This window comes from Sorex araneus, chromosome 5, assembly GCF_027595985.1.
Source record: "Sorex araneus isolate mSorAra2 chromosome 5, mSorAra2.pri, whole genome shotgun sequence".
Classification (NCBI taxonomy): Eukaryota; Metazoa; Chordata; class Mammalia; order Eulipotyphla; family Soricidae; genus Sorex; species Sorex araneus.
The window spans coordinates 10,744,935-10,761,512 of record NC_073306.1 but is presented as its reverse complement, the minus strand read 5'-3'; the positions used below and the strand labels follow the sequence as shown (position 1 = coordinate 10,761,512).

At 41.1% G+C, this 16,578-nt stretch overlaps 2 protein-coding genes and 1 non-coding gene across 3 annotated transcripts in view; 2 read left to right on the top strand and 1 right to left on the bottom strand.

Annotated features, from left to right (window-relative positions):
- LEPR (leptin receptor) overlaps nt 1–16,578 on the top strand; it is an 86,609-nt gene that overhangs the window by 56,454 nt on the left and 13,577 nt on the right. Inside the window, exons 15-19 of the mRNA XM_055139764.1 lie at nt 2,427–2,643; nt 5,461–5,643; nt 7,142–7,237; nt 8,734–8,836; nt 10,220–10,295. Coding sequence (XP_054995739.1) covers nt 2,427–2,643; nt 5,461–5,643; nt 7,142–7,237; nt 8,734–8,836; nt 10,220–10,295 — 675 coding nt within the window. The remainder of the gene's footprint in view (nt 1–2,426; nt 2,644–5,460; nt 5,644–7,141; nt 7,238–8,733; nt 8,837–10,219; nt 10,296–16,578) is intronic.
- On the top strand, nt 6,635–6,741 carry LOC129405280 (U6 spliceosomal RNA). The gene has a single exon (XR_008630460.1). It is a non-coding gene; the product is annotated as a U6 spliceosomal RNA (small nuclear RNA).
- On the bottom strand, nt 13,996–14,877 carry LOC129404943 (60S ribosomal protein L7-like). The gene has a single exon (XM_055139765.1). The coding sequence runs from the start codon at nt 14,847–14,849 to the stop codon at nt 14,058–14,060; it is 792 nt and encodes a 263-aa protein (XP_054995740.1). The 5' UTR covers nt 14,850–14,877; the 3' UTR covers nt 13,996–14,057.

The window sequence follows — 16,578 nt, the reverse complement described above, 5'->3', positions numbered from 1 at the left end:
ATTCATGCAGGCTAAAGATAAACCATTTAAATGTTTGAAGGATCTCACAATGCATTCCAAACTTTAATCAAGAATCTAACTTGGTTGTATTAACAAAAGTATGAGAACCTTATCAAAGGAGGTCAGAGAAGGTGCTGTCCTTCGTTACTTTGTAATGTGTGGATTCTTAGAAACTAAAGGCAGAGAAGCTGAACATAAGCATAGTGTTCTAGTTGACAGCTATTTCTCGTGGGGTATGGGTTAACAATGACTTTATCACTATGTTGGATAACATTGGCTTGTTCTTGCTGCTCCTGCAGGGATCTTAAGGTTTATTGAGCCACTCCCAAAACAGTGCAACTGAGGCACACCCAATTCATTCAGGCACTAATAATCCTATATTGCTTTTCTTTTTCCTTTATGCCATTTGCATGGTTAATTCAGCAATGTCCTTTTTGGATAGACACAGGAAGACAGCTAATGCTATCCTATGTAACATGGGAGTTAACTGACTTCTAAATAATATTTACTCCTGGGCTCTCATATTTACTTGACTTAAGCTTCAGTTGCCCTTAATTCCTAGCACTCTAAAAGCAGGGTCCTGATGAGAGACTGGATGGACCCAGGACAAGCTGTGAGTTATCCTGGCATTGAAATGAGCCAGGCCAAGCACCATAATACTTAAATATAAGTTAAGAGCACGGTCATGGGCAAACTCCCTCATGACCCAAAAGAAGTGACTGAATAAGGAGACCCTGCTGGGGTTAGGAAAGACTAACCTGGCCTGAGGACTGTGGTCTGGAATATAGTGAGATGTCCCCAGGAAGAGCCAAACTTTAAGCTTAATATATCTCTTATTGTGTTCATATAAAATGACATTGCTAGAAATATTATAAGAAGTAAAATTACTATGACTGTTTAAGCTGAGGAAAGGAGAAAGCAATACACCCTGGATGGAATCCCGCCCTTTGGTGATGGCCTAGTAATCTGGAGTAATCACTCCAGATGAGATTTTGTCCTGAGTTAATCTCCTGAAGGAGTGGCCTTACCTCTCTTTGTTGTCACAATAATGTTCAACCCTACCTTTGTATCCCCACCCTTCCTGATTCTATCTAACTATGCTGTAAGGGGTAAAAAGAATCAGAACAGATCAGAACAAGACGAAATAGAACAAGAGGAAGCAGAATAAGAGTAGACGTAAGAGGATTCGAAGGAGAGTAGACATTGGGGAAGGAGATGAAAACAAGACGCTGGGACTGGACGTTGAGGACGAGAAGGTCGATGAGGAGACACTGAAGACAAGAAGGGTAACTGAGACTTTGGGACTTTGAGATCTAGGAGGAGACTAGGATATGGAACTCTGATGACTGGGGCTATGACCAAGATGGTGACTACGACTGTGCCATAAAGGGAGAGATGAACAACGCCAGGGAGGAGAGAAATAAACCAACTGCCGACCAGCCTGGAGCAGGGCATCTGTTCCTTCTCCATTTCCCTGGTCCTTGCCCGTCATCCGGTCTGGGGAGGCGGTTCTTAGCCACCGAACGCTCAAGTCCTGTGTGTCCAGCCTGCAGGGTCCCACGTTTTTTTCTGTTATTATTTGAATAACAGAAACGGGAATATTTGGAACTTACACCACTATCCATGCAAGCTGGGACTGATGAATTCAGTCAGTGGATGGTGAGTGAGTGGTAGGGCCCACTTAGTTTGTCCTGTTTGGAAGAGCCAGATAAGCAGGGGGTAGAAAGGCAGGCTGACTAGTGTGGAAGTGGACCAGATTTGACATCCACATAAACTCATGCTTAGCTTACTCTGCATCTAGAGGGATTCACATAGAAATATTGTGATCTAGGGACTAGTATACCCACATAGATTTCCTTGATTTGTAAGCTGAGCGGGCCTTGAAGTCAGTCTCTTAGAGTTGAGACTGTCTTTGTACCCACATTTGTTTCCTATATAGTTGGGACTGTCTTTGTACCCACATTTGTTTCTAATGCCATTTGCTAATAAAAGGAACAAAGGCAAGGCCAGGAGCTAGTACAGTAGTTTGGACATGTGCCTAGCATATGTCTGGCCTGGGTTCGTTCGATCCCTCGAACCACCTGGTCCTTGAAAATAACCAGGTGTGCCGCTGGATGCCCCTGGCATGGCTAAGGAGGCCTAGATGGTCTTGGTGGTCCAGGTGTCCTTGTCCTTGCAGGGTCTAAGCTGCATTGCATCCTCAGACCCTTGTGTTGAACCAAGAATCCAAGTTTTCCAAGAATCACTGGTGGGGCTTCTGTACACCCAGTTGATGTCAGACTCTCCCCAGGACCCCGCCTAGGCAGTGCTGTGTCTAGTCTGTTCTTGCCTACCGTGGAGTGGAATTTTGAGAGCTCTTTGAACCTTATGGTGGTACCCAATGCCCATTTGCACTCGAACTAAGCAGGATCATGTTTATCCTCCAGCCTCTCACGAAAAATGACTCGTTGTGCCGTGTGAGCAGCTATGTGGTCAAGCACCACACCTCTGACAACAGAACATGGGCAGAAGATGTGGGAAATGACACGAAATTCACCTTCTTGTGGACCGAGCAAGAACACACGGTCACAGTGCTAGCTGTCAATTCTATTGGCATTTCTTTGGCAAATTCTAATGCGACCTTCTCATGGCCTGTGAGCAAAGGTAAGACGAGATCTAGGGTGATTAGCCACTGCTCCCTTGACTCAGTTGACCCTGGCCAGCGCCTCTCATTCTGCACAATCTTCAAGAACTCTGCAGGTTTCTGAATTTGAAAGTATTTTTTTCTTCCTTGTCTGAAAAATAAGTCTGATTTGATCTGGATTATGTAATAGTCCCTGAATTTCCATGTGCAAAACACTTTTAAAGTGATATTCTAGAATATACAATACTTAAGCATTTTAGACCAGTGAATATTGTAGGTAAATCTATCGTAAATACATATAAATGTATATGTATTTATATATAATATCAAATTTATATATACATATGTGTTATGTATATATGTGACAATATATTGATACAAGTAATTGCAAAGACTTGCAAATTAATCCCATAGTAATGAATGTGCTTATTACTTTTTAATATATGATTAATCTGTGAATTGAAAGCCATTTTCAGGAGATGTTTCTAACCTGGATTGTGTGTGTATATGTATGTATATGTGTGTGTGTGTAAGTGTACTTTAAGTTTTTATTTATTTTGAAGTAAAATAGTTTTATTTAGAGAAATATGAGGAGAGTTTGAGAATTTAACAAATGGCAAGAGGGAGGGGAAGATAGTTCAAGAGGGAACATGGGTTTCTCCAGAGGGGAAACAGGCACAGAATGAAAAGGAAAACGAATTTCCTGCATCTTTGCCAGCCAGTCACTGAAGGCCTTTCCGAGTGATGCCACTTCCTTGACACATCCTTTTCTCTAAATTTCAGAATGCCTCTTACCTTTTAAAATTTGTATCCTGCCTCACATTAAGGTTACTTTTGCACTGCAGTGTAATCTTGTAATTTCCATTACATCTTGCACAATCATTTATACTTGAACTACCTTCAACAAATGTGTTCCAGAAATATTTACTGAATGCTACACCCTGCTAAGTGCTGGGACGTCCTCTGTGTGTGTGTGTGTGTTTGTGTGTGTGTGTGTGTGTGTGTTTTGGGGAGGGGGAGGCGATAATGTTTGGAGCACTCACAAACCCCAAGAGATAAGATAGGTTTTCATAAATTAGTCATAGAAGTGAATGGCTATGATGTACTCAGATAAGTATTCCTGGAGGAATATTTAAATTTTTTTTAAAAAGAAGGAAAATGGCAGCGTGACCTGGCATCGGGACAGAGAGGGCTTCTTGAGGAATTGGTGTAGGGAGCTCGGACTCCCCCCACATGGGGCGTAGACTGGAGAGTACTGAGTTCTGAGAGAGCAAGCAGCAGTCTGCCCAGGGGGAGTTCCTGTGGCTTTGGAGAGGAAGTCAAGACCAGGCCGTTTCAAGGTAGAAAATCTCAACAGGCAGAGAAGCAAGAGTTTGATGCTGACATATGTGTTGTAGGCTTTCATGTAGAAATCTGGCAGAGGTGTTGGACCCTTCACATCTGTGCTTTGAAAACCCAACTCCACCATAGTACAAGGGAAGCACTGGTGGGGTGCTTGTCTTGTATGTGGCCAACCCAGGTTCGATCCTGGCATCCCGTATGGTCCTCCAAACACTGCCAGGAGAGATCCCTGAGCGCAGAGCCAGGAATAAGCCTTGAGCACTGCCGGGTGTGGCCCCCAAACAAACAAAAAACCCAAACACACACAAAATTGAGAACGTAATTCCGTGAGCAGGGAGAGGAGAGTGGAGAGAATCACTCTTGTGTGGTATTCCAGTGTGAAACACTTTTATTTTTGACTCTTCCCAAAATTTGCCTGTTTGGAATTTTGACAGAAACTTGTTTCTCCTCTGTCCCATCTGTTTCCACATCTCTGCTCATATGATGGGATGGAGCAGTAGCACAGCGGGAGGGGCGTTTGCCTTGCATGCGGCTGACCTGGGTTCGATTCCTTCATCCCTCTCAGAGAGCCCGGCAGGCTACCGAGAGTATTCCACTTGCACAGCAGAGCCATTCATCGATTTTCTTGAGCAGGCACCAGTAACATCTTCATTCGTCCCAGCCCTGAGATTTTAGCAGCCTCTCCTTACTTGTCTTTCCCAACAATTGAAGGCTCTTTCAGGGTCAAGGGAATGAGACCTGTTATTGTTACTGTATTTGGCATATTGAATACACCACGAGGAGTTTGCCAGGCTCTTCCATGTGGGCAGGATACTCTCGGTAGCTTGCCAGGTTCGCCAAGAGGGAGAACTAGACAATAAGAGGTCGTGCGACTGCTTCCAGGAGCTTTGTTTTATAGTATTGGATCTTAGCCATTGGTGGGATTACAAGGCGCTGGGGGCAGTTTGTGAGTGTGGCTGCCACTCTACTGGAAAAAGGGGGATCTGGGTGGAGGAAGCCCAGTCCCAATCCTAGCAGGCTTGGAGATCTCAGCCTCTGGTCCCGCACACCTGGGTTCCTCTGCCAGTTCCTTCGTGTGTGAGGCTCCTTCGAGCGTGTGGAGAGTGGGCTTGAGCATGATTGTGGCTAGGTTCCGGAGGTCTTCGGCTGCCGGGGCTCTGCTCGGGGCAGGGAGGGAAACTCAATTTGCTCAAACAGAAAAGCAAATATAAAATTGTAAGATGTGCAGTCAGTGTAAGAGCCCTGTGCAATTACATCAAGAGGAACACTTTCTGTAATGTATGATATTAGATGGATAACAAAGAGAGAAACATGTTATCTAAACTACAACATTTTCATTTGTTTGTTGGATCAAAGTTTGCTAGTTTGATTTTTATATTTATTTGTCTGCCTTCTCCTTTCTCTTTTTACCCAGTGGTTCATATGTTCTTAAAGGATATTAGGAGATTTTTTTAACATTGAGTTTGAGCATGAATTTCTTTTTTTATTTTCCTCAGTAAATATCGTGCGGTCACTCAGTGCTTATCCTTTAAATAGCAGTTGTGTGATTCTATCCTGGGTGCTTTCACCCAGTGAATACAATCTCATGTATTTTATTATTGAGTGGAAAATGCTTAATGAAGACAATGAAATGAAATGGCTTAGAATTCCTTCATCTGCTAAGAAGTACTATATCCATGGTAAGTTACTGCTCAATTATGAATTTCTCTTATAGATTAAAGATACTATGGATAAGTTTGGTTTCAGTATTAGTATTTAGCAATTTAGTATTGGGTAATGGAAATTTAGAAACTGAGATCATGCTTTTATGTTAATATAGTGATTCTAACTCCTTGCCACAAACATTCAATTCCATTTCACTTGATTCTTTGTGCATTTAAATATTTGACATGATTGTAATCACTCATCATTTTTCTTCTGATTTGTTCTTTTGCTCTACCACAAGCATGAGTCTAGCTTTCTCCCAAATCCTTTGACCATAGTTGAAATGATTGTAGAGCATTTAATTCCCAACCCCACTTTGACCGTTTGAGAATATTGGTGGTGTTTAAGATTTTTAAAGATAATTTTGATGTTTACTGCTAAATTGTTTCTTGAAACTATGTACCAAGTTATAAGACCAGTAACAATGATTGAGTACCAGGCTGAAGGTAAAAGGATCTACACCTGTTAATGGAGACCAGGATAAACTCCCACAGGGGGCCAGTGACCGCACAGGTTGACTGAAGTACAGACCACAGGTGCATTGTGTAGTACTTCCAAGTTTAGAAAGGTTTTAGTAGGAAAGCTGAGGGTTGGCATTCTCGCTTTATAAAGCATCATCTGAAATACTCATTATAACTTCATTTTAAAGGCCTTGAAATTTCCATGTGAGTCGGTCAGAACAAATTACTGATTGAGAAGTAAAGTAATTTAATTATTATAGTAGTGGGGTGGTAACTCCTTGGCTTGTGTTTAAACCAGGTAAAGAATTTTGGTTACAGAGAGATTTCTCTCTTGTGGGATAGTATTTATAAATCAGCATTTGGATGAATAAAAATGTCAGTGCTCTTATAAATTCATTTTGAACTTCGCTGTGGAAATAGTTGCATTTCTGATTGAGATTTCCCAGAAAATGCTAAGACACTGGTTACCATTACCATCTTCTTTGCATAAAAGTTTACAAAACTTGTGCTCACTTTGGCAGTATGTAGGCTAAAATTGGAATTACACAGAGAAGATGAATATGGCCCCTGAGCACGGATGACACACAAATTTGTGAAGCGTTCAATATTAAAAAGAAAAGAGTTTACAAAACTTTCCCTGTTGCCTTAATTGAGAAAACTAAAAAGTAAGCTACATTCCTATGAAGATAGACTATTGATAACTCTGGGGTATTTACTTTCTTAAAGAGGAGGTAAAGTGTAATATTCTAAATAGAGAAATAAGAAAACTTATACACCCTCAACCCAACAAGTTGGTTATCATTGGAACAACCTTTTGGAAAATTATGATCTTCTTTCTCTGAGTAAGATTTTAAAGTTTTCTTTGGAGAATTATTTTCGTTACAAGGAAGATATGTGGTGCTTATGTTATTGGTGTTTTTTTAGAAGAATTGCTGAATAAAGAATTTGCAAATACTTTACTCATTAGTATGAGTTCAGTAGGAATCATCTTCAATATTTTTTTTCTTCTCAGATCATTTTATTCCCATTGAGAAGTACCAGTTCAGTCTTTACCCAGTATTTATGGAAGGAGTGGGGAAACCAAAGATAACTGATAGTTTTGCCCAAGGTAAAGTTTTTCACTTTGAGTTTCTTCTTTATAGAGATGTGTGGCTTTCTACTTAGCAGTGATTTACCAACTGATTGTTCTGTTTTTGAGTTCAGAGTCTCATTTAGCTGTGTCATGGGTGATTGCAGTAAGGGCATGTAGTCGCGTATGGTAGTAAGAAGTTGAATGAACCAATATAATGTTTGCTGAATTCTCATGTAGGTAAACAAACTTTCAGTCTCAAGTTAGGTAAAAAGTTGATGAGAGCAAAGAATTGGAAATACACAGCTATCCAATAATGCATATCATTATAAAAATTGATCATAAAATTGTTAATTTTGTATGCAGTTCTTTAACCTATGCCAAGTTATACCTTGGGGGCATAAATTCATGAGGTTAAAATTTTCACTAGAGTAGTATAAAGGAAATATCTTTACTCTGAAAATAAAACTGGAAAAAGAGTTACAGACATAATTTTTGAATATTGATCTTGATTTTCGGTTACTTTTCAAATTGTCTGAGAACAAGCGCATCGATGAAGATTGAGAGATGTTTTTACCATGAAAATAATTATGAAAGTTCATTCATTCATTCATTATTCAACAAACATATGTTGACTATTCAGCTTTAGAAATTAAACAGTAAATACAAATCCTCAGCCTTATGGAATTTGGTCACCATTCTATTAGGAGTGATAGATCATAAACAACCACATATAATACAATGCCCCGTAGAAAAACGTGCCCTAAGAGAAATAAAAATGAAGGGATGGAATTAAATTGTGATGTTTTAGAGTGGGTTTTTCTCTGTGTGGGCTTCAAGCCGACCTACAGAAGATTTGATCGATCTCGACCAAATCTGACAAATCTGAGTAGATCTTTGCAGATACAAGGCGACAACATTTTAGCAAAGACCTAGCAAGTGAGTAAGCTTTGTGACCCAGATGCAGCAAGGAAGTTCAGGTGTCTGCAGTGAGTAAGACAGAGATTAGTAGGTGTTTCAGATTGGCTTCTCCAGAAGCAGATGCTGAAAGAAAATGATCCTAACAACTTATTATTTTGTTGAGGAGGGTGGAGCAACATTTGGCTACATTCATTGCTGTTCGAGGGCTATTCTAGGCTCTGTGCTCCAAAGTGATTCCATTTAGTGCTCAGGGACCCATTTGCAGTGCTGGAGGATCAAAATGAGTCTCGTTGCATAGAAGGCAAGCACCTTACCCCTTATGCTATCTCTCTGGCATTGTCATGGAACTCTAAATGATGCTTTGATTCATATGATCTCAAAGCAGTCAGGTAAATAGAATGGGGCAGTGATGATTCTGAAAAAAATGTTTGGCTTAGTTACAAGCAGCATAATTCTGAACAGAATAGTTATTAATTACAACTATACTCCTATTTTCCTTTAAAAATTTATATTTGGGGGTGGTAGATTGTGATGAAACATAAAAGCTACAGTTTTTATATAGAAAGGTTATTTTTTTAATCTCTTGAATTACAAAAATTGCATTTTTCTTTCAGATGACATTGAAAAACAGAATGATGCAGGTCTATATATAATTGTGCCAATAATTATTTCCTCTTCAGTCTTACTGCTTGGAACATTACTAATATCCCATCAAAGGTATGGTACTTAGTTTTAAGTATATTAGACATATTTGGGGCCAGAGTGACAGTACAGTGGGTAGGGCGCTTGCCTTGCATGCCGTCATCCCAGATTCAATCCCTAGCACACATGTGGTTCTCTAACCCCATCAGGAGTGATTCCTGGTGCAGATCCAGGAGTACTGGCTCTGCGCACTGCTGGGTATGGCTCAGAAAAAAATCCCCAAGCATATCATGCATACTTATACCTTTATTGAAAACTCAAACCAGAAATAAAGTGTTCGGTGTATTTTATTTGTAATAAGTTACAATTACTGTGGAATAAAAAGAAAAGGCTCCCTCTTAGGAAACCACATTTCATTTTGCTAATGCATCATAAGCCTCGTGGAAGAAATTAGAATCCGCTTTTATGGGACCAGGGAGATAGCTAAAGGCTTTGCATGCTGGAGCCCTGAGTCCAGTCCCTGGCATTGCATGATCCCCAGAGCACCATTGGGAGTGCTACCCATTACCAGTACCCCAGCACTGAGCTACAGTAGACCCCTATCCTGGGGGTGGCCTAAAAACTAAAGAGGAAAAATAACTTTGGTGTGGATATACTTTTAGCAAGGTAAACTCACCACAGGAAAGTCAATGCAGTATGTCCTGGGTGAAATACTGTCTGCCGAAATACTGTCACAGTTGAGCCATTTGGGTGAGGACTTTTTAGATCAATGGAGAGTACTCATTGTTATACTGTCTGGTGCTCTTCTTTGTTTTATTTCCTTTGGGGCCACACCTGGCAGAGCAAGGGGGCATTGTGGGGGCTGCTCCACCCCAAAGCCTGTGCTCCAGCACTCTGAGCTATCTCTCCTCTCCTAAACACTCTGTGCTTTGAGAATCTGCAGGCCATGGCTCCCATCTGGCTTGGCAATGCCTTGAATTTTTCCAGCGGTTCGGCGGGTGCGATGTCCTCAGTCCTCAGTGCCGAGAGATCCAGACCAATGAGGCTATTTCATGCCTGCCAGGTCTCTGCAGGAATTTGTGTCTTGCAGCAAAAAAGAAGACAGGAGATTTTTTAATCAGACTGTACCTTGCAGTTCAATGAGCTCATGAGGCCAGATCAAGTGAAATTATTCCAGAAACTCACCTACTGGCAATTTTTAACATTTTATTGTCTCCAAGAAAAACATATGCAAAGTGTCTAGCACAGTTCTTAGCACACGGATTTAATACATTTGGCTATTTTTATTATCTTGGTGATTATTAAGCTTGGTGAAAATATTCATGAGATAGCATATAAGCAAATCTGACCCTACTCAGGTCGAGTGGATTAATTTCTATTTTTTACCCTTCATTAACTGCTAACACTTTCAACGTAAGTATTTTTCTTTAATTCTGATGTCTTATTTATCTTTTGCAGAATGAAAAAGCTGTTTTGGGAGGATGTTCCAAATCCCAAGAATTGTTCCTGGGCACAAGGAATTAATTTTCAGAAGGTCATTTTAAAAATTTTTTTCAATGTAAAAAGATTTTATTTAGAGCCTTTTAGGAAAGGGATCGAGGGAGAGAAAGTGAGAGCATGTGCGAGCGCGGACTTCTCCAAAGGCGGAGGGAGCCCCTACACAGATCCCAGCATTAGACATGAAAACATGAAAGTCCACATCTCAAGAGGGGGGATGCGGGCGACACATGTGCTCGGGCACCACATGTGCTCAGCCATGTGGGTACAAACAACACACAGGCTAGGGCAGCAGGTGCCAGGAAGTAATTTTTTTAACCACAAAATACATAATTGCTTTTTGGAATAATAATTTACAGTGGAAGCCATAGATTTCTAGGGCTTTAGGCACTTAATATTTAAAAATTATTTATTTGCACGAGTTTATTTAATCTGATATACCTTCAAGAATAGCAAGATTCAGTGATTTGAAATCAGGTAGAAAAAATAATAAATTTGTCATATGATGACTTAACAATATACATATCTCTTGTGTTAAAATAAGTTTCTATCTTTATTATCAGTATCACTGTATCACTGTCATCCTGTTTTTCATCTATTTGCTCAAGCGGGCACCAGAATTCTAAACTATTAAGAGTGAAATCTGATGAGGAATGGATAGTCTTTTTGGGTACAAACTGATTGTCTATGAACAAAGGCTGAGAACCAGTTTTTAAAATCTCTCTAACAGTTTCCATATTATTATTTTAATCAATTAAAAAACTACATAATCTTATCCTCCAGTACTGCAATATGAAAAATGAAATTATCTCACTAAATGTGTTTCTATGCAAATAATGAATAATTTTGCCCTAGATGAAGTTTTTCTTTTAGCTTGTTTTATACAGAAGTGTAGTTTCCTACTTAGCAATATAATTGCCATCTAATTTTCTATACTATCATTAAAGAATAATTTGTACTTGGCATCTACAATAGAATTTTAAAAAGAACATCCCTTCAAGTTTACTTTGTGTTTTACTATTTCTCATTGTTTTCCTGAAAGCAAGATTGATTTCCAACTACAAAATCCACAATGAGAAGTACATTTTGTCTTGCAACCTAGCACAGAATATAGATATCCAAATGTGAAACAAAAGATGCAAAAAAATGTTATAATTTGTAGCAAAATTATATTTCATTTGAAAAGGTATAGGTCACAACTCTCAAAACTGATTTCACAGGCTAATTGATCTATGGTTTGCAGTTGGAAAACCATTGCTTTCCGGCATTATCAGTGAAAGAATTAATAAATATGGAATCCCATAGTCATAGCAGGACTCAAGATTAAATTGTGGTCTTTCAGCTCTAGAGTGTCTTCCCTATCTGATAGACTGGGCAGCTGTGTGTTTTCTACATTCCTTGGTTGTTTTCCTAGAAACTTCCTTTCGTCTGTATCTAATCAGCCCCAGCTTATTTTTAAAATAATGACAGTGAGACAGTTTAAAACAGATGTGTGATTTTCTGCTTAGCAGTAATATTGCCGTCTCATTTTTTATAGTATCACTAAAGAATAATTCGTGTTTGCATCTATCATAGAATTTTTAAAAAAGTACCCCTCCAACGTGAATTCTTGTCTCTTCTCAGTCAGACCATTGTTCCCTTGAGTCTTGCAGTCTCTTTTAAACAGATAGTGATTTTTTTTTTCAATAGTAAAGTGTTATTCTTTTCTCATCCGTTCTGGGTTCATACAGGAATGTTTATGGGAGTTATGGTGCTACGGAAGTCTTAAGCTATTACTAGGCTTTGGGAAAATGAAACTTGACATATTCTCTTTATTATCTAGCAAACAATATGAGGGCCTAGCAAGATGTCCCAGGGCAGGTTGGAAACAGAATAGAAAGAACCTGTCTACAGAATATTTATTTAAAAACTGTTCCATTCATTCCTTTAGAGCATATTTTGTTTTTGTTTTTTTATATTTTGTATTTTAGTTTTGTTTTTGAACTGAGTTTGGTAAAGGCAAGCACTTTATTTACCTCCTGTTCTGTCTTTCCAGTCCTAGTTGTTTTAAAACAGACTTAAAACCCAGCCTGTGTATTTTTATGAAAATGAGTGTGATTCAGAGAATAAAAAAAATTATGCTGCAGTTTTTTGAAGCGATAGCACAGCGGATAGGGCATTTGCCTTGCACACGGCCGACCCGGGTTTGATTCCTCCATCCCTCTTGGAGAGCCTGGCAAGCTACTGAGAGTATCCCGCCCGCACGGCAGAGCCTGGCAAGCTACCCCTGGTGTATTAGATATGCCAAAACCAGTAACAACAAGTCTCACGATGGAGACATTACTGGTGCCCGCTCAAGCAAATCGATGTGCAATGGGATGGCAATGATAGTGACAGTGATGATTTGCACTGTGGTTAGCAAATGACAGGTTTCATGAGCACAGTGTTCCAACACCGCCCCCCCAAGCCCTCCTCTCCCCCACCCCATAGTGTGCCTCCACCTCAACCTTTCTTCTACTTTTCCCCCCTCTTCCTGCAGCTCTTGGTCAGCTCAGGTCTGTAGACCACCAATTTTCAGTGCCTTTTTAAGAAAAAAAAATTTTTTTTAATCAAGCAAATTTCCTCTCAGGAAGTTTATTCATGATACTACTTCAAAAACACTGATTATTCCCCCAGGATTTCTATCTTCATAATAGATGAAGCTTAGAACTGGATTACTTGTCCCTTTGTCTTTTTTTAATCTCCTGCCGGTTCAAAAACGTTTGCATCCCTTAATGGCCTGCATTGTCGGGGATGTGCAGCTGGGCTCCACGCATTCAAGTCTCAACACAATCTTCTTTGTAGTTTTAGTCTTTCCCAGAATATTGGCTTAGGCTGACCTCTGCTTCCTGTCTTGACGCTGCTTTCCCTCGGTATACAGAGAATCCTTGCCCTTCTTGTACCGTGTGACTTGGTGGAGCTGATGTTTGCCACATTTCTTACAGAAAGTGCAGTGAGTTTCTGTACATACACCACACTTCAGAGCTTTATCCGTGCTGCCGTTTTGTTTTCACAAAAAAATCACAACCTATTTTTTTTCTGGTGTTTCTGTTGCACTTTTACTTGCTGTAATGTTTATCAAGTTCCTAGAATTCTTTTAAAGAATATTCTGGTTTTGGCTTTATGCATGCAATTTAAAAAAAAACAAACTTTACTAGAAATACTCAGTAGAGGATCACTATTTTTTCTCTTCTGTCCTTAATTATTTTTCTTTTATTCCCTGAATCCTCTCTTTTTGCCAAGGTCATATTTTTTCTCTTGTTTATCTTGGCCTTTTCCCTTCCATTTTCTCATCTCAAACAGTTCCCATAGAACTGTTTCGCTTCGCTTTCCTATTTCAGACTGGAAATTGACACTAGTGGTCGGATTAGCGTGGAAGCATTCTATGCCTGAAGTTCTAGCATAAACAACTTTGTAAATAACAGTGCCTTAATTAAAAAAAAAAAAGGGGAACAAGGAGCTGGGTGTCTCATGCCAGTCAGATTGGCGTTAGATCTTTGCCCTCCCGCCAGCCATGGTCTGGTGTCAGAGAATGAAACAAATAAAAAACCAAACAGGCACACATTGCCTGTCGGAGCTTAGGGTTGCCTGGGCAGCCATCAGTGGTCATACAGGCCAGTATTCTTCTCCCCACTCTGGTCCCCCCCACTGCCGTCCTCCCCCACTCCCCCTACCCCCTCCCTCCCCTCAACTGAGCTCCCAACACGTGAGCCTTTTTTTTTTTTCAATTTGAAAGCAGTCATTTATTAACTGACCAGATTATAAAAATACGGTTGATACCTTAGTTCATCCGTCTAATCAGCCGGTTGATCTGGTCTTCTCTGTTGCCAGCATCTCCACCTTCTACAAAATGGGTGGTCTTTTTCTTCATCCCACCCCGGGGAGAAGATAATTTGAAGGGCCAGAGGAAGTTGTTTGCCTCTTTGAAGCGTTTTCCAACAGTATAGATCTCATGAATCAGATCCTCCATGCAGACAATGCCGTATTTACCCAGAGTTCGCGCTATCAATGCATTATCCGTTAGAGCAATTCGCTTCTTGTGGATCTTGCCATAACCACGCTTGTAGATCAATTCATTTACTGACTTCAGGTTTGGGTACCCCCATGCAATATAGGGTTCCACGATCCTCAGCATGTTAATGGAAGCCTTGTTGAGCTTAACAAAGGTACCATTGAAGATCTGGCGAAGGCGAAGAAGCTGTAGCACCTTTCGGACCTTGGGGCTCATACCATTGATACCTCTGATTCTGATGACAAAAGCCAATTTGGGTTCCGCAGGAACGTAAAAGTTGCCAGCTTTTCTTGCCATCCTAGCCATGCGGATCTCCGTCCTGTACATCTGCCTGTACTCCTTGTGATAATGCTTAGCTTTCTCGTAGATCAGCTTCCTCCTCGCCTTTCGAAGCATCTTCTGAGCAAACTTCTTTCTCAGGCGCTTGATCTTCAGCTCTGCGAAATTCTTTCGCTTTTTCTTCAGGGTTTCTGGCACATCAGGAAGCTTCTTTTTCTTCCCTGCGGTTGCTGCTGCTGGCTTAGCAGGGACCTTCTTTTTCTTCTCTTCTGCGCCCTCCATGGTTCCAGTCGGAAAAGAGGACGTGAGCCATTTTTTACGTTGACATTAAGGACAGTGAGTAAATTCATCAACATTCACTCGGTCCATGAGCAGAGACTGGGCTATTTCACATGGCCAGTCAGCCAGCACCTAGAGACCTTGAACCTGTTTCTACCATGCTTTCCTTGCAAACCCTTGCTATTCTAACACCTAAACTGTCTTGTGCAGGGGATTATCTCAAAACCTGGGGACTTGGTTAAAGGGACCATTCCCATAGCCTGGGGCTCAGGGGCAGGATTTGTGGCTTTGGGAGATTGTGGACCGGGCTCTGGCCAGGTGAGGATATGTGGATCTTAGAGACAGGGCAGTTCCAGGGTTGCTTTTCATTTTTTTAATTTTTGGGGTCACACCTGGTGATGCACAAGGGTCACTCCTGGCTCTGCACTCAGGAATCACCCCTGGCGGTGCTCAGGGGACCATATGGGATGCTGGGAATCGAACCTGGGTCGGCCGCGTGCAAGGCAAACGCCCTACCCACTGTGCTATTGTTCTAGCCCCCCAGGGTTGTTTTTTAACAATTAAATTCCCATTTGGGTGGAAAGGGTGTTCTCGGGATGAAGAACACGTGCTTAGCACGTGTGAGGCTGAGCACCACACCACGTGCCAGTGTGGTTCTGCTGGTCTCGCGGTTTCTCTTTTGACTTTTGTTTTTTGTTTTTTGTTTTTTGTTTTGCTTTTTGGGTCACACCTGGCAATGCACAGGGGTTACTCCTGGCTCTGCACTCAGGAATTACCCCTGGCCGTGCTCAGGGATGCTGGGATTTGAACCTGGGTCGGCCACGTGCAAGGCAAGCGCCCTATCCGCTGTGCTATCTCTCCGGCCTCTCTCTTTTGACTTTTGACCTTTGTTTTTAGACTTCTTTTCTGGTGCCTTCTCCTTCCAGGTTGCTACAACCCCTCTTTGTTTTTTGGACTCTTGGTTCTTCGATCCTTTGACTTCTGTAGCTTTTCTTTTTCTGGGGTAATTGAAACTATCCATGGTGAGGTGAAATTGAGGCAGGTGGTAAGAAAATGAAAGAGGTCATCTTAGTTCTCAATTTTGCCCTTCCCTAGAATGAGGCAATATTGTAATATAACACAAGGAGTTTTTAAGATCAGTTTAGGGGTAGGGCGTTTGCCCTGCATGCAGCCAACCCGGGTTCGATTCCACGGTCCCTCTCGGAGAGCCCGGGGTATTCTGAGCGTATTCCACCCGAGTGGCAGAGCCTGGCAAGCTACCCGTGGTGTATTCTATATGCCAAAAACAGTAACAACAAGTCTCACAATGGAGACGTTACTGGTGCCCGCTCAAGCAAATCGATGAGCAGTGGAGTGACAGTGACAGTAACACAAGTAACACAAGAATTTATGGTCTAGGGGGCTGGAGTGATAGCATAGCGGGTAGGGCGTTTGCCTTGCACTTGGCCGACCTGGGTTTGAATCCCAGCATCCCATATGGTCCCCTAAGCACCGCTAGGGGTGGTTCCTGAGTGCATGACCAGGAGTAACCCCTGTGCATTGCTAGGTACGACCCAAAAAACAAAACAAAACAAAAAATTATGGTCTAGAATCCATGCCTGGCAGACAATATTTTATCTTTTACTTCCTAAGTAACTTTTATTTTGCTTTCTTATTTTATCTAAACAGAGCGGACATTCTTTGAAGGCTAATCACGATCACTGCAGATGAACCCAATGTACCAACTTCTAAA